A 17,786-nucleotide genomic window follows, 5' to 3' on the forward strand; every position below is an offset into this window, starting at 1 on the left:
TTGTAGGAAATTAAATGTTACATCATATCTATCTATCTATCTATCTATCTATCTATCTATCTATCTATCTTTTCCAGAACATTTGTGCGGAACCTCGAAGTGTCGTTCCTCGTCCTCAGCCGGACTGTATTCAGTGTGACACACAGTCAAGATGGCTGCTTCCAGCAGTGTGTTGTGTTTCGGTCGCTAGTTCGGATTTGTGTGTGTGTGTGTGTGGTTATTGTTTGGTGTTTGTGCGGTGTGACTCGGCGGTGTGTGTAATTGTGGTTATGGCCGCTATTCGAGGGTTTTATCGCTCTGTCCGTCTGCTGTTCGGACAGAAACACACCGAGACCCCAAGCTGGGACATCACAGGTCTGTCTCTCTCTCTCTGTGTCTCTCTCTCTCTCTCTCTCTCTCTCTCTCTGTCTCTCTCTCTCACTGTCTGTCTCTCTCACTGTCTCTGTGTCTCTCTCTCACTGTCTGTCTCTCTGTCTCTGTCTCTCTCTCTCACTGTCTGTCTCTCTCACTGTCTCTGTGTCTCTCTCTCTCACTGTCTGTCTCTCTCTCACTGTCTCTCTCTCTCTCTCTCTCTCTCTCTCTCACTGTCTGTCTCTCACTGTCTCTGTGTGTCTCTCTCTCACTGTCTGTGTCTCTCTCTCTCTCTCTGTCTCTCTCACTGTCTGTGTGTGTCTCTCTCTGTCTCACACACACGGCTGGGTTTATATCATTATTTATCTTTATCAAGTTATAAATGGCATGTAGAACACTGTATAGGGTGCACAAGCTGTTATTTCACACCCTATGAAGTGCACTTTTATATAGGGACTAGAATTCACTATTTTGTGTCTTGTGTAATGCACTTAGTTGCTGAAATATCTAGTTTATCCCATAAGGTGTAAAATTTATGATTTCACTCCTTATAAAGAGCACAGAATGGTCTGCAACCCTAGATGACCATGTAGTGTACTAAATACAGTCTGCTTGTTAAGTGCACTTTTTTTAACAGGTAATATGGATCTGAAGCCTAGTGGACATGCACTATATACTCTAGGGTCTCATATGAGAGAGAGAGAGGAGAGACAATTATTTCATATCCTTTGACATGCACTTACATAGGTAGATCTTAGGGTGTAGAACCTTAAAGTGCATATCCTGGACCATCTCATTATCTCTAGCCGCTTTATCCTGTTCTACAGGGTCGCAGGCAAGCTGGAGCCTATCCCAGCTGACTACGGGTGAAAGGCGGGGTTCACCCTGGACAAGTCGCCAGGTCATCACAGGGCTGCCATCTGTCTACAGCAGAAAAAATAAAATAACAAAACGCGTCTAGAAAAATCCCAAGAGAGTCTGGAGCCAGATTCGGAAGCGCCAGCAGCCTGCGCGAGCTTTGCACGGTTTCAGTGCACAGCCTGCGTAGACCAAGTTTAGCAGCAAGCGATTTTGCATTGAAATATGGAATTGTCACCTGAGCGCAGTGTTACTTCACCTTTGGATGAAGAATATAATGAGATCTCAGAACTGGGGCTTCATCTGTTTGGATTTGATGATGATTCAAGTAGTGAAGACAACGGAGACAACACCAGGGATGTAAATAATACGGTCGTTTTCTCATAAACAAACCAGTGCTGACGTAGGATTCAGAGGGAGGCGTCCTGCACATGATGTCACGAAAATCAGTGTTTCCCGGGAAATCCAAATGCCAAGTTTTTTCAGAGGCTGACCAATTCGCCTCAAATGGCTTGATTTCAACTGAATTTTTCTGGTATTGCGCAAGGGGAAAAAATTGCGCAAAATGTGACAGATATTTGACCAAAGTTTAATATAAAATAGGAGAATTACATTGATCTCGCTCCTGAATTTACCTGTGATATGCACTTTAAACAGCTTTCGAATAGACATGTAGTGCACTATATAGGGTCTAAAAAGAGCTATTTCATGTCCCAAATAGTAATCTGTGGTTGGTTGAAGAGAGCAACTGGACTTGCTTGAAGATTCTTGAAGACGTTTCGCCTCTCATCCGAAAGGCTTCCTCAGTTCTGTCTGACTAATAGGGAGTATCCAGTATTTATCCTCTCATGGATCATCATAGAATCCGAATCAGAATGCTGATGGCTGCATTGTAGGTGGCTGATAAAAGATGTCATAGACACCCACCTCTGTTCAGTGATGGTCGTTCCAGGTTGACAAAAATGAACGATCCTCTCTGGCTAAGATGTCTGCTGGTTTTCTGGAAGTCCTCTCATAGGGATCTCATCCCAAAGTGCGTAGAAACATATCTGTGAAGAATCTCAGTCTTCACAGCCTTTCGGATGAGAGGTGAAACGTTTTCAAGAATCTTCAAGCAAGTCCAGTTGCTCTCTTCAACCAACCACAGATTACTATGTACCTGGATGACTGAGATTCGTCACAGATATGTTTCTACGCACTTTGGGATGAGATCCCTTCGACTGGTGCGGGAGTATGAGAGGACTTCCAGAAAACTGGCAGACATCTTAGCCAGAGAGGATCATTCATTTTTGTCAACCTGGAACGACCACCATTGAACAGAGGTGGGTGTCTAATGCCCCTTTTCCACCAAAGCAGTTCCAGGGCTGGTTCGGGGCCAGTGCTTAGTTTGGAACCGGGTTTTCTGTTTCCACTGACAAAGAACTGGCTCTGGGGCCAGAAAAACCGGTTCCAGGCTAGCACCAACTCTCTGCTGGGCCAGAGGAAAGAACCGCTTGCGTCAGCAGGGGGGGCGGAGTTGTTAAGACCAACAACAATAACAAGACCGCGAAAGATCGCCATTTTTAAGCGACGAGAAGCAGCAGCTGTACAAACGCGAAGTCATCCATTATTATTATTATTATTGTTGTTGTTGCTGCTGCTGCTTCTTCCGTGTTGTTTTTGCTTCGATATTCGCGCCAAGGTTTATGCAAACGTAGCGACGTAACTGACGTATACAACGACGTAACTGACGTATACAGCGACGTAATGACGTGCCTTCTCTTAGCACCGCGAGCGATGGAAAAGCAAACTGGTTCTCAGCTGGCTCGCAAGTTGAACGAGTTGTGAACCAGCACCGGCCCCGAACCAGCCCTGGAACTGATTTGGTGGAAAAGGGGTATAAGACATTTTTATCAGCCACCTACAATGCAGCCATCAGCATTCTGATTCGGATTCTATGATGATCCATGAGAGGATAAATACCGGATACTCCCTATTAGTCAGACAGAACTGAGGATGCCTTTCGGACGAGAGGCGAAACGTTTTCACGAATCTTCAAGCAAGTCCAGTTGCTCTCTTCAACCAACCACAGATTACTATGTACCTGGATGACTGAGATTCTTCACAGATATGTCCCAAGTAGTGCACTTACCTGTACAGGTTATCTGTCTAATGGATATAAAATTTCTCATTTCACTCCTTATGAAGGGCACATGATGATACACAACCTAATTTGACTAAATACCATGTGCTTCTTAGTAGTAGCAGTATGGATGTGAAGTCTGTTTCATGTACATCCACCTGTGTATATACCATAGGGTCCTAGAAGTGTAGTGTACTTCAGAGTGTAGCCTGTATTTTATACCCGATAGTATGAAGGGCACAGGATGATATGCAACCCTAGTTGACTATATAGTGTTTCTTAACCTGGAAAGTGCACTTCTACAGGCATTGGACATGAATACATGCATACTGTAGGGTCCTAGAAATCTAGGAAAACTACTTGTCATTATTTCATACCCTATGTAGTGCACTTAAAAACACCTGAACCTTGAGTCACTCACTTCTGAGCATGTATGTAGTGCACTACATAGGGTTTAGCTCTTGTTTTATACCCTATAAAGGGTGCAGGATGATGATGATGTGTGTGTGTGTGTAGCCTGTGAAGTGCACTAATAATCTCGAGCTGCATGCTGGACACACATGCTGTTATATCACACCCTGTAAAGTGGACTGATGTACTTAGTGTTGTAATTAAAACCGTTTCTCTGCTTCTGTCCTCATCAGCGCGGAGTTGGAGTCGAGCTGCAGCTGATCCAGAGCCGCTGATCAGCCACGGTGAAGATGTGAATCAGATGTTTGTGAACCGAAACCCGAGAAATCTGGAACAGATGGCCATCGCTGTGAAGGACAGGGGCTGGACCACCGTCTGGCCCAAGAGAGAGTACTACCACAGGTGTGTGTATGGGGGGGAATTTATCTTTTATGTATTTTTAAAAGCACTCACAAAAGTAATGGTGCCCCTGATATCACAACAATGTATAAAATAATTTAAAAATTAGTCATGAAACACTTCCTGGTGGATGAAAAAGTGTCTGATTTGCTACTTTATTCCTACGAAGCCGTTTACGTGGGGAACGAAAACGAATATTTCGTTAATATTCTCGTTTACACCAGGGCTTTGAACCGGTTCAAGGAACAAAAACGAAAACCGGGAACTTTTTCTATTTCACATGGAACAGAAACGAAACCAGAAACTTGATTATTTTTTATGCTCCGGAACAGAAACGCTTATTAAAAATAATGGTAACCGGTTAATACCGGTTTTTATTTCGTTCCTCAAAGTTTCCGTAGCCTACAAATAAAAAAAAGTCATTCTTCTCCTGCGCAAGTTTCTATGACCCGCTGGGGTTCACTTCCTGTGTGACGTTCGCTGACTGAATGGAGAGAGCGGGAGGGTGGACTACTATCACGTCTCCACATCTTAAATAAGAGGTAAATATCGCAGTCTATCGTTATTAAAAAACGTCAATTTCAAACACGATATCAATATATTTGTCCACGTTAATGAGAGGCTCGCGAACATTAAATGACGTTAACCTCTGTTAGCCTATCAATGCATAGGGCCTGACTAGCCTTTGGTAACACACTAAACGAATTCTCTTTCATTTTTGGCACTTTTTCTGTTTGTGTAGATGGGAAGACATACTGAGAATCCAAATCGCCAACATTTGAAATAATAATTGTTTTGAATTATTTCTTGTCTTATTTAATGAAGGTTGTAATAGAATTAGCCTACATTTGGCTGGATGACATCTGGATGAGACAGAGACATAATTTTATAGCCATTTGTTAAACAGCTGACAGGGAACGTAATTAACCGTTCCGGGAACAAAATCTTTTTGTTCTAACTGGTTCGGGAACGTCTATTTAATGGTGGAACCCAAAACCGGAAACGTTAAAATTCTGTTTCTGTTCGGAACGAACCAATAGGAAAAAAATTCTGGTTCAAAGCCCTGGTTTACACGCAGCCACGTTTCGACTCCAGCTGTGTACACTGTCGTCTGGTCGGTTTATATAAAACATACAGGAAACAGGTGAGAGGACAAGTGGCACAAACCCCAGCTGAGACACACACAGCCAAAGAAGACTCCAGAAACCTGAATAATATCGACTCGTCCCACACGGCTTCATCGGAAAATGTTAAATTCTGAATAAGGGCATTTCAGAATATCCAAATGGAAACTACTGTTTACGCGACCCGGATCAAATTCCCAGTTCTGTGATTTTTGGAATAATACTTCAGTATTAGTTTGTGTGTGTGTATAAACATACTGAGTGTCATCATCTTTCATTTTTTTCATCTTTTTTCGTTCTTTCTCCTCCGTCTCTCTCAGGTTGGTGTTGAAGCGCTCGCAGCATCACGTAACAGCAGTGGTGTTTTCGCGAGACTCGGACGTCCCCGTGCTCACGTGCTCCACCCAGGAGTGGGCTCTGAAGAAGCAGCTGAGCTCCACGAGCTCGGTGGCGGCGTGTCGCGCTGTGGGAGACGTTCTGGCTCAGCGGTGCTGCGAGGCCGGAATCACACGACTCTTTTACCGAGAGGTTCCCTGGACCTTCCGCTCCGATGCCGTGAGTCTCCTCTCACCCTGGATTATTATTATAGGAAGAAATGTTGATTCTACACTTTTTTTTTTTAATCCAAAGGTACTGTGATGAATTTTTAAGCAAACAGTTTGATCACGATGATGAAATGATCTTTAGGAAAAACTCACTTGTTTGAGCAGGTACTTATAGAGAAATTATACATCTATTAAAAAAATAAAAAATTCGAAGTAAAAACTAGAATAACTCTCTGAAGGATCATTTATCCTTCACTGATATTAGAGATTTTTAATATAAAGGAGAATATTTTTACTTTACTGGCTGTGTGAGAATTTATGAAATAATTAAAGCCTCGATAATTAGTTTGGATATTGAGTTTTATATTGTTCTAAAATGAGATGGTGACGGGAATTCTTCTTATCCAGATCAGGAAAACACGACAAACTTTTTTTTTTTAAATAATGAGGTGGTTATCACATGATCAACTTTGTAATAGCAGTGTTGATTATTTTCCAATAACAGCACCACACACAGTGGTTTATTCCTGATGTTGCCTTGCAAAGCTCCTTTAATCCCAGAATTCCTTTTTCTGGATATGTCTGAAAAACAGGCCAGGCAAAAATTAAAGTAATATTGATGGCTCTTGAATCTGTTTCAGGTCCAGACGTTTTGGACGGCTATGAAAGAGGGGGGCGTGGTGCTCAGCGAACCGAGGCGTAAATTTATTTAATATAGATTTTTTTTCTCTCTTTTTATAATTGACCTGAAGCTCTGAATAAAGATCTGAATAAACGTGCTGGTGTGTTTTAATTTTAAGTAATTCATTGGTTTGAGTTATTAGTTTGGCGTTTCATGCCTTATGAATGAGGACAGTGTATTGATGAGTATATTAGCAACATAATTCTTTTAGTCTGATCAAAGCAGTACTGAAGCAGTTCACACAAATTAATTTTAATAAATTCATGAATGAGTTTAATAAACTTTTTCAGTACAGCAAAGATACATCAGGGATAAAACTAACCAAAAACAAATAAAAGGTAATATGTATAGAGACACCAGGGTTGCCAGATTATAAAAAAAGTTTTATCACCTGTGGAACTATAAACATAGATTTATCTTGTTCGAAATGCAATCAAAGATCTTACAATCAATAAAAACAGCATCAGGATTAAATGAAACAAACATGGCACTTTTATTCTTGGAATGCTGTTTCGCATTTTCATCAGGATTTTTTCTTTCTGTCATTGTCCCAGCACAATATGGATTTTATCCAGCTGTTTGTTCTCAGTGTGGTGACTTTGGCTCCAATCTGGCAACCATCTGCATGTTTAACACAGCACAGTACAAAATACTGCATGGAAATAAAATACAGTGACAGACTCGCGCATAATAAATACCCAGGTAATGTAATTCATCATAAAGCATCATATATTGTAAAGCATGCTGTATACAACAGCTGGAACACAACTGAACAGGTCAATCATACACACATCTCATTATATAAAAACATCTGAAAGCTTCTGAAACATGACATTTTGGTCCAAACTGAAGGCACGGAGACAGAGGCGAGCAATCCTGCGACAGCAGAGACTTCACATTTCACTTATGGCATGTGCATTTATTTATTCTGCAGGTAACAATCCCCCAAACCGACATCACAGCTCTTCACATAAACTTCTGAAGGTTTTATTTCAGGTCCAGAACCGCAACATTGATGCTCCAGTTCTGTGCAGCAGTAGTGAAACACGGGCATGAAAACAGCCACGCCTCGCTGGTGGACGAGGTTCTAACTTAAAGTTCATTGAAAATATTTCTTCAGTGAAAGTTGTGTGTAAATGTCTTCCAGAAATTAACACCCAGATTAACAAACAAACATTGAGTTGATTTTCTTCATACTCACATGCGCATGTTGATAAAATCCAAGCAGCTAAAAATTACCAAATGCATTCATGGCACTGTTCCATCTAGCCCCGCCCACAGAACTCCATAAATATGGCAAAAAGAGTCACACAAACAGTGAAAGAGCACCTCCTTAACACTGCTAATTCTGCCAATAATGCAGCTCAGCCACTGCAGCGTGTCAACTCCGCCTCCTTTTACAGAGTACCATTACTTTTGTCCTCATTCAACAAGTCTTATTTGTCAACTTGCGGATTTGTTTCCCCCCCCTCCCAAGTCATTATAATGAAATGAAAATAGGAGTTTGGTAAAATGGTGTGTAACTGAAATAAATGATTCAATTGAATCATTAATTCCTTTATAAAATCAATCAAAGGAACTCAGTGAAAATTAAAGATTTGAAGCCGATTCGTCAAAGTTCACGTTAGGATACCAATGGTGGTCCCCCCCCGAACACCCCACCACAGTTCTTGTGAAAAGAACAATTTACAGATAAATTTCTCTGTATACTGTCTGAGAATATTTAAGTTGTGAAAAAAAGTGATAAATTTCCAACACATATTTTGCTGCCAGTCAGACGTTTTTAAACACCTGGAGGTTCTGATTACTATAAAGTGTCATGGGGAAATAAATAAATTAACCTAGTGTTGACGAAAGGAATTTTTCAGATCCTACTGTCCAATCAATTTTTGGTTTGCTTTCAAACTGTATATAATTAAAAAAAAAAAAAAAAAGGCAGCTCTCAGGGGTGCGTAGGGCTGCAAACGTCCCTACGTCTGTACAACAACAACAACTACTACTACTATATTCAGTGATAAACACAGCGATGAAAATAGTTAAGCAAACCTTGACCTAGTGTGTGGAGAACTCACAAACATCCACAGAGAAAACAAAGACGTGATCTGATTCTTAAATAAATAACTAGTTTAAAAAAAAAACACTTCATGCATCACGTCCAGTGTTTTATTTTCTACTTTTGTTTGTCAAAATGTCCAGAACACACAGCATTTTTGCAGCGCTACAGTTCTGTGCACTGGCTCAGTTCAGCAGCTTGCAAAAAAAAAAAAAAATTGAGAAAAAAAAAAAAAATGCTGCATTAAAACAAACCACAACACTTCCTGTACGCAAGTCGAGCCTTGGTACTTGGCAGATCCTTCTCACTCGGACCCGAGTGCGACTGCTGTGTTCTGACCTGACTAAAGAACCGCACCGACACCGAGGCAGAGAACACCAGGGTTCTGTTCAAACACACAAAACCCTGCAGATGTGACTGCTGCTCAAACCAGTGTGTGTGGGGGGAATCCAAGTCTTATAGTTTCCTAAGTTTAGAGTGTTTATAACGAGCCTGGATGTTTCATAGATTGAGACGGGGCGCTGAAAAACCTTTGACTGGCAGTCTGAGATCACAGAACCCAAAAAAAGTGTCCGCTTCAAGCTTCACGCTAACAGAGAGAGGGGGGGGGGGGAAAAAAAAAAAAAGTAAACATGAATTACACGTATTGCATAGAATTGAGGGAATAAAACATCTCTAAAGGAACTTGGTCATTTAAAAAGTTGACTAAATAATTATTAAAGCTTTTGCATCCAGGTGAAAATAGAAAAATTTACTAGTATTTACACTCCGATTAATCAGTGCTAATTTTCTCTCTGTCACACAATAGCACATGCTAGCAACCTTAGCTATTCACACAGCTGAAGATTAGCGAGCTTGTTAATCTAACCTGAATTTAACTATTGATGCTAGCTGGCTTGTTAGCAGCCTGTATGCATTAAACTAAATTTATTTATAAGCAAAATTCACTAGCAAGCTAGCTAACATCAGGCTATTGGTTCACACAATAGGAGTTAGCTTAATATTAGTGAGGTAACTTGCTAGAGAACTTGGCATTTGGTACACACAAGTGCAAGCTTAATGTTAGCTAGCTTGCTCGCAAACTTGGCTCCTGGTGTACACAATGTTTAGCCGAACAACTGTTGGACTGGTAAATGTTAGCCAGATTAGCCTCAGGTTTACAACATACTGTATAATTTACCATTAGCCCAACATTAGCTCACTCACAGGCAAGTCTGGCTAATTGTTTTATTTGCAAAGCAGTTCAGGCTGATGTTAGCTGGCTTGCTAGCAGCCTTGGCTACTTTTATTTTTATACGCTGTAATACCTTGCCTAATGTTACATAGCTTGGTCCTAATTACTTAATTAAAATCATATAAAAAATACCAAGACTAACATTAGCTAGCTTGTTAGCAAAAAGTTGCATAGCTAGAGAGGCAAGATTAGCACAGTTTTGTGTTATAGCTGGCTAGCTTTGCTAATGTTGCTAAATAAAAGTGCACTCATCTTTTAACTGTATTTTTTTGTAGTGCAAACAGCTGCACGGTGTTGTGCAGTTACTGCTGTTTTCACCTGGTGCAACAGATTAAAAAAAAAAAAAAACCCACAAGGATGTTTCTCATCTCTGGGAAATGCCTATGTTTATGCCTTTCCCCAGTTATTTAATACTGCATTAAATCAGTGAGGCGTGTGTGAACATCCAGCTCAGGCTGAGCGTGTGAAGGACGAAAGAAAGGCACAGAGGGACGGCAAGAAAGTTCACGCTGCATCAGTTTAAAACAAGAAACACCAGAATAGTTATGTATTGCAGTGTCAGCATGGTGTGTGTGTGTGTGTGTGTGTGTGTGTGTGTGTGTGTGTGTTCTTTTGAACCAACTCCCAAACTGGGGGGAAAAAAAAAAAAAAAAACTCTCACCATTATTATTACTCAAATGATTCATTAAAATGATCACCATCAGGATCAATGTGCTGCCAAGGCGTGTTCTTCCTCTCCTCTATTTTAGTCTTTTCTCCTCTCCTCATTGTTACTTGCTGGTGCTGAGTTCTGGATTTTCCTGTTTCCTGCTTGGCGATTGGCGGTTTGGGTCGGGAGAAACGTCCACGTGAGCTTTCTGGTGAGTCAGAGCTCGTCGTTTGTGACTGCTGCGTCTCCTCTGGGCCGGAGATTTCCTCTGAGCCGCTGCGTTCTGGAACAAGAACACAAATTCCACTTTTCAGGGCTGGCTACAACAACTCAGGAAAATAAAGCTCAGTGAATACTAAACCTCACCACAGATGTTGCTTCTGAATATACAGACTGATCAATTTTGTTAAAACAAGACACTTATTACAGCTGTATAAAATAATAATAAAAAATATGCACAGTAGCTGGAGCAGATGTTATTTCAGGCCTCACAAATATTTTTACGCCATTTTAAATCCTTGTTTGAAACAGCTTTTAAAATCAATTTTTTGTTTATGCTTCTCTTCACATCATTACAAGCCTGGTCTCATGTGACTGAAAATAATTTTCAAAATGGCTGCCGAATGGAAAGACAAGGACTTTGGTAAAAAGTACTTCTAGATCGCTCAGTCGCTCCTCATCGTCCAGCTGGATGGACTGCATGAGAGAAAAAAGATCCATTCTTCCACTTCTGCTGGGATTCACGGTCACCTGAGGGACAAAAGCAAAACAAGACATGACTTATATTGATATCTATTTGGCAGTTTTTCGGTAACATGGCAACAAACTGCATTTGTTTTGTCTTCGTAACTTCAAGAAAGAGGGAACAACTGTATATGATATCCACTATAATGTACGTGACAACAAGCTCTAACTTGCTTCATGGATGTTCCATAACATCAAATGTAGCTATAAAAAGTATGATATTGTTCTTTAATAACTAAAAATAAATGTAATCGTTGGTAAGTCTCATCTCATCTCATTATCTCTAGCCGCTTTATCCTTCTACAGGGTCGCAGGCGAGCTGGAGCCTATCCCAGCTGACTACGGGCGAAAGGCGGGGTTCACCCTGGACAAGTCGCCAGGTCATCACAGGGCTGACACATAGACACAGACAACCATTCACACTCACATTCACACCTACGCTCAATTTAGAGTCACCAGTTAACCTAACCTGCATGTCTTTGGACTGTGGGGGAAACCGGAGCACCCGGAGGAAACCCACGCGGACACAGGGAGAACATGTAAACTCCACACAGAAAGGCCCTCGCCGGCCCCGGGGCTCGAACCCAGGACCTTCTTGCTGTGAGGCGACAGCGCTAACCACTACACCACCGTGCCGCCTCGTTGGTAAGTTACTGTGGTATAAGAGGAGTAAAACACTCAGGATGTCCTGTTATAGGAAAATAATCCTATTATATCAGTAACTCTGCTTCATCTCTCACACACACACACTTGATTATTTTCCTACAACAGCACGCCCTGGCCTGGATGATGAAAAAAGTGCCAGTTCGGACCTTGTCACTGTCGTGGACAGTAATAATAGGGGGTTTTGTTGCTGCTGCTGCTGAATCAGGGAGGCTATCAGACACTGGGTCAACAAACACCTGTGAGAGAGAGAGAGAGAGAGAGAGAGAGAGAGAGAGAGAGACACACACACGGCATTGAATTATTATTATGAATGATTTCATTAACTGCAGTAAAAGTGATGAGAATATTTACATCGCTCTCCTCATCCTCCTCTGAGCTCTCTGCCTCATCTGAACTCTGCTCCTCCTCTTGCTCCTCCTCTTCCTCTTCATGCTCATGGTCTCCCTCCTCCCTCTCTGCCTTCTGTTTCGGAGCCGGTTTATTCATCATATCCGATCTGGACTTCCGCTTCCAGAGGGCGCTGTGCCGCTGTTTACTGCAGACGACATTCAGCAGGGGTGCCAACATTTTTATAGCAAACAGACGACACATTTCATACTACATTTATAAAATGAAAAAAAGTGGGTGCAGTGTGGGCGACACGGTGGTGTAGTGGTTAGCGCTGTCGCCTCATAACAAGAAGGTCTGGGTTCGAGCCCCGTGGCCGGCGAGGACCTTTCTGTGCGGAGTTTGCATGTTCTCCCCGTGTCCGCGTGGGTTTCCTCCAGGTGCTCCGGTTTCCCCCACAGTCCAAAGACATGCAGGTTAGGTTAACTGGTGACTAAATTGAGCGTAGGTGTGAATGTGAATGGTTGTCTGTGTCTATGTGTCAGCCCTGTGATGACCTGGCGACTTGTCCAGGGTGAACCCCGCCTTTCACCCGTAGTCAGCTGGGATAGGCTCCAGCTCGCCTGCGACCCTGTAGAACAGGATAAAGCGGCTACAGATAATGAGATGAGATGAGAGCAGTGTGTGTATGACACCTGGCATGGAGGATGCCGCTGTAGGTGTGGAGCTGCCTGAGGAAGCCGTCGTTGGGCTGAACGATGGGTCTGCGCTCTCTCACGTGGTTAAGCCCTTCCTCTAACGTCCAGCCCTGCTGCTTCATCAGATATGCGATGACCGTGGAGGCGGAGCGAGACACGCCCATCTTACAGTGCACCAATACAGACTGCCCACTTTTCCTACATCAACGAGACAGAGAGAGGAGACACACCAAAGCATCACGACACGAAGCAACTACTCCGCAAAGAGGGGGTTAAAAGTGCAGCTCGGACTTTCAGGGGTTTCGATAATAATCAAATATTTTTAACAAACATGTTGGGGGCAATTTTGCAATCAATTTTTCAAGATTTTGTTTACATTTTTTCTGACCCAGAAAACATAAACTGCTCCTTTAATGAAGAGAAAAATCAATATTTTTTCTTGTTGTGCGTTTGACTTATTTTACTACTTTAAAAAAAAAAAAAAAAAGTGGGAGCATTTAAGTGCTGAAATAAAAAATAAAAAAAATGCTCAAAAATAAATAAAGGGTAGCATTTTAAAGCTGTTTTATTTATGTAAAAATAACAGTTTTATTTTTGTTTTTAAAAATAGTGACTGTATTTCATTGTTGGTTTTGGAAAGAGACAAAAACCCACAGACATGTGACTCCATTTCATCACCAAAACAACAAGAACCAGACTGTATTAATTTTTTTCAGGGGGGGAAAAAAAAAAAAAAAAAAAAAATTGAGAGCATTTTATTGCGGATTTTGAATGAATGAATAAATAAAATTACATCGCTCAGTCTGAGCTTCTATTGTCTTGCCAGTTGACCTCGTGCTCTACATTAGATTTCTTATTCTTTTTGGGATTTAAATATTTTTGGGAGATTTGCTCATGTTATCCTTCAAAAAAAAAAAAAAAGAGATCTTGTCATCAACCTGTACTCTTTTCCTGAAACTATTTCAGCTTGAAAAGCTCTGCTGTGAAAACAAAACCACAGCGTCAGCAGTATCGATCCTTACCTGGCTTCGTTAAGGAACGTGTACGTGTTTTTCCAGTGCGAGAGAAGATCCGTCGAGTCCACGTCATACACTCGGACGTTCATGTAGGTGAAGGATTCTGGGAAAAAGTTATCGATCTCCATGGTGACATTTAGGATGTAACCCACACTGCAATCACATGCACATTAAGGTGAACATACTGCATCTAACATGCTCATTAGATTTAGATTAGATGCTCATAGATTAGACAGTACGATTATAAACTCTTATAAAGAGCATACTTGTTTTTCTGAAGTTCTTCAAAGTTGGCTGCATTCCACTCAGAGCCCTATGAAGGAACAGGAAATAATAAATATGCTGTATAATTTTATTATATAATAAATATAATTATGTAATAAATATAACAGTAATGACATGCTGATAAGGATTTGTTTTTATTTTCCATCAGTGCACTTCCTGGTTGGATTTTATTTCCAAGAACTGTTCATGGAAATCCAACCCCAATTCCAAAAAAGTTGGGACGCTGTCTAAATTGTAAATAAAAACAATGCGATCATTTGCAAAATCATGGAAACCCTATAGTTCATTGAAAATAATACAAAGAAAACAGATCACATGTTGAAACTGAGAAATTTTATTGTTTTTTGAAAAATATATGCTCATTTTGAATTTGATGTCAGCAACACCAACATCAAATTCGGACGGGGCGTGTTTACCACTGTGCTGCATCACCTCTACTTTTAACAACACTCTGTAAACATTTGGGAACTGAGGAGACCAACTGCTGTAGTTTTGAAAGAGAAACGTTCTCCCATTCTTGCCTGATCTACAATTTCAGTTGCTCAACAGTCATTTGTCGTATTTTGCGCTTCATAACGCGCCAAAGGTTTTAAATGGGAGACAGGTCTGGACTGCAGGCAGGCCATTTTAGCACCTGCACTCTTAGTACGGAGCCCTGCAGTTTTAATATGTGCAGAAAGCAATGTGGCGTTGTCTTGCTGAAAGGAGGAAGGCCTTCCCTGAAAAAGATTTTATTTACAGTTTACACAGCAAATGTTGGAATGTTAGAATGCAGTACGATCTATTGTGCTGTGTTAAGTAGATCAGACATCATATCCTGACTTTTCAGTACTTTATTGTAATGAGGTGTGGACATGCTGGACCCGGTAACGATGTGATAAAACAACCCTGATGAAGAAAGGCAAGGCAAGTTTATTTATATAGCGCATTTCATACACAGTGGCAGTTCAATGTGCTTTACAGAGGTAAAAGCAAAACAGTAAACAATAAAAAATAAAATTACATAAAGGGGGAAGAAGAGAGAAAAATAAAAATATGAGAATTAAGCAATAGTAGAAATAAAGTAATAAAATGAAAGTTCAGTAAAAAAAAAAAAAAAAAAAAGCAGAATAAAATGGAATAAAAGTTAAGATAATGACATTTATCAAAAGCTGCTGAGTGTTGAACGTTACCAGATAGAGATAGTCTAAGATTCGGGACGGTTTGTCCATCTGAGCCATGGTGACCATCATCTCATTGTCGATGTACTCCTTATAGTTCTTCATGTCCAAACCCATCTTGGATTCCAGAGCAGATCGAACCTGCATGCCCACACACACACACACACACAATCACTGTCCGAGAACAAAAAAAAAAAAAAACCACACTGATTTACACAAGTGTGTAAATCCCTGTACAGAGGAATGTGTCTTGTAACGTTTCTGGAAGGAGTCTCCAGTGTCAGCGCTTTGTATCAGTCAGAGGTGAAGCTGGAACCAAGTTTTATGACATGTAACTATAAACAGATAAAATGTACAATGTGCCATTCTTCACTCAATAAAAGTGTGTAATTCTCTGTAACGGAAGAGGAATAAAACTCATGTTGCGCTGTTATCGGAAACTAATCAACTTCCGTGTGATGAGAGTAACGCCACTTCATCGCACCACCTCTTCCACTTTCTCACTCGCAGTCCACACCTGGTTAATCCACACCTTCACTAGAAGACTAAGCAGGACTGTGGGGTTAAGAGCATTGTTTAGGACACGCCCTGCGTGTACCTGTTTGGAGGTGACGTTCTCCAAGTCCACGGTCCTCATGATGTCTCTGAGCTGGGCTTTAATCTCCCTCTCCACACTCTCTCTCTCCGTGCTGGGGCCTTTGTTGTTCTTGCGGACTGACTCGAGGCCCGTCATGGCCATCCACTCGTTCACACACTGCTGGTCCGACTCCACGTACTGTCTGTAGTGCTGAGCCCAGTCCAGACCGCAGCCTGGGATCACGGCTCCCTGCACCGCCCGCTCGCAACAGCCGTGTAGAGCCTGGAGCACAGACCTACATGCGCGCACACACAATTATTATCCTTGTGATGACAATTATTAATCTAATCTAACCCTAATTTTAATAACCAAAAGGAAACTTTTCAGTTTTTCAAAATAGCTTTCATTTTAAATAAATAATTCGTATATGTTGCAAAAATTGCAAAACGCATCTCTGAAACGCTCTTCTTTCTTTGTTCCATTCATGGAGGTTGAGAGCAAAAGTTTACACACCCCGTCAGGTTTTCGAATGGGAAAAATTAACCTTTATCTCTATATTACAATTCAAATGTACAAAAAGTAGAAGCTCAGGATGCTGAAAGTGAAATCTGGCCATTTTCTGGAACAATTCAACACTCAAATGTTAATTTTTTTTTAAATCAGTTTTTAGCTCTGAATAATTAATACAACAAGGCTGCAGTTATAAAGGCAATGTTTGGACAAACAGGATATTTCTATCACATGCACAAAAAGGGAGATAAAAACCTATGAACTTATAATTTGGATATAATTTTTGTCCAATATTAATTATACACCGTTTGACCTTTTTGTTACTTGTGATTATAAACGGAATGTCTGTGAAACCCAATAAACTAAAGTTCTTGTTTCTTACTTTGTTCTAAAGGGGCACAAACTTTTGCACTCAACTCTAACTATGCTTACTATTAAAGAGAAAAACAAAAGTAAAGCGAGTCTCACACACAGATATATCGGCTACATTTAGACAACAACAATAATTTTCTATTGTGCCTTTCAGTCCTAAAGGTCACTTCACAGAAGGGAAAAAAGAAAGCCAGCAGTAATGGAGGAAGAGAAATGTTCATGCAGTAGATAAGACTTCAAACTCTAACCAAAGCCAGATCAGATCTTCAGATTACAGACTGAAGGAAGTATTACACAACCAGAGGAAATATTTTTGAGTAGAATTTTTTACTGGTGTTCACCAGCTGAAGGAAAAGGTGGCCTGTGATTTTTTTTCCTCTGCCAGTAATAAACGTTTGCACGGCCCTGGATTAACGTTTGCGCTGTGATCAAATAATCATCTTGTTGCCATGGTGAAAGCATAAACAGATTTGTTGTGAACTCACCACATTGTCTGGATAGAGACAGGCTTGAATATCCTCATGTATTCTGCAGACACCACGCTGAAGCCACTAAGAGGAACGAGAATGAACAGGTTACAGTGATACGACTTTTCTGACATCATGTCCGAGTCGATATCGATCTGTAAAACATATGGATTGATCTTTGAGTCTAACATGCATTTGTGTGCGTGTGTGTTTTTCTAGGTTCACTTCCTCTACGATTAAACAGTCAAAGAATTAAATAGATGGACTCTGACTAGGATTAAAGGTAATTACTAGTCCCTGCCCCCTTTAGATATCACCCTCTTGGGTAACTTCTGCTATAATAGCACTTCATATCTCATTCCTATTGAATCAGAACCAAACTGAATCAGATTGAATCAAATCGTTAGCTTGTGAATCAGAATTGAATCAAATCAGGGCTAAAACCTAGAAATACATATCACACTGACATGAACATCCAAGCCACCAGAACCTCAAGGGCATAATATCTCATCCAGCCAGCCATCAAAACAACCACG

General features: G+C 40.9%; 2 protein-coding genes across 2 annotated transcripts in view; one reads left to right on the forward strand and one right to left on the reverse strand.

The window, feature by feature from the left end:
* The window catches only part of mrpl18 (mitochondrial ribosomal protein L18), an 18,588-nt gene extending 12,003 nt beyond the window's left edge, over nucleotides 1–6,585 (forward strand). Inside the window, exons 3-6 of the mRNA XM_060927132.1 lie at nucleotides 120–354; nucleotides 3,976–4,144; nucleotides 5,586–5,820; nucleotides 6,452–6,585. Coding sequence (XP_060783115.1) covers nucleotides 120–354; nucleotides 3,976–4,144; nucleotides 5,586–5,820; nucleotides 6,452–6,523 — 711 coding nt within the window. The 3' untranslated portion in view covers nucleotides 6,524–6,585. The remainder of the gene's footprint in view (nucleotides 1–119; nucleotides 355–3,975; nucleotides 4,145–5,585; nucleotides 5,821–6,451) is intronic.
* A 186-nt stretch (nucleotides 6,586–6,771) lies between these two features.
* Nucleotides 6,772–17,786, reverse strand: part of si:ch211-203d1.3 (protein phosphatase Slingshot homolog 3) — a 39,529-nt gene continuing 28,514 nt past the window's right edge. Inside the window, exons 8-17 of the mRNA XM_060927222.1 lie at nucleotides 17,269–17,334; nucleotides 15,923–16,196; nucleotides 15,337–15,465; nucleotides 14,146–14,192; nucleotides 13,886–14,032; nucleotides 12,861–13,061; nucleotides 12,190–12,373; nucleotides 11,985–12,074; nucleotides 11,083–11,178; nucleotides 6,772–10,711 (exon numbers count right to left, since the gene is read on the reverse strand). Of these exons, the coding sequence (XP_060783205.1) occupies nucleotides 10,550–10,711; nucleotides 11,083–11,178; nucleotides 11,985–12,074; nucleotides 12,190–12,373; nucleotides 12,861–13,061; nucleotides 13,886–14,032; nucleotides 14,146–14,192; nucleotides 15,337–15,465; nucleotides 15,923–16,196; nucleotides 17,269–17,334 (1,396 nt within the window). The 3' untranslated portion in view covers nucleotides 6,772–10,549. The remainder of the gene's footprint in view (nucleotides 10,712–11,082; nucleotides 11,179–11,984; nucleotides 12,075–12,189; nucleotides 12,374–12,860; nucleotides 13,062–13,885; nucleotides 14,033–14,145; nucleotides 14,193–15,336; nucleotides 15,466–15,922; nucleotides 16,197–17,268; nucleotides 17,335–17,786) is intronic.

This window comes from Neoarius graeffei, chromosome 8, assembly GCF_027579695.1.
Source record: "Neoarius graeffei isolate fNeoGra1 chromosome 8, fNeoGra1.pri, whole genome shotgun sequence".
Classification (NCBI taxonomy): domain Eukaryota; kingdom Metazoa; phylum Chordata; class Actinopteri; order Siluriformes; family Ariidae; genus Neoarius; species Neoarius graeffei.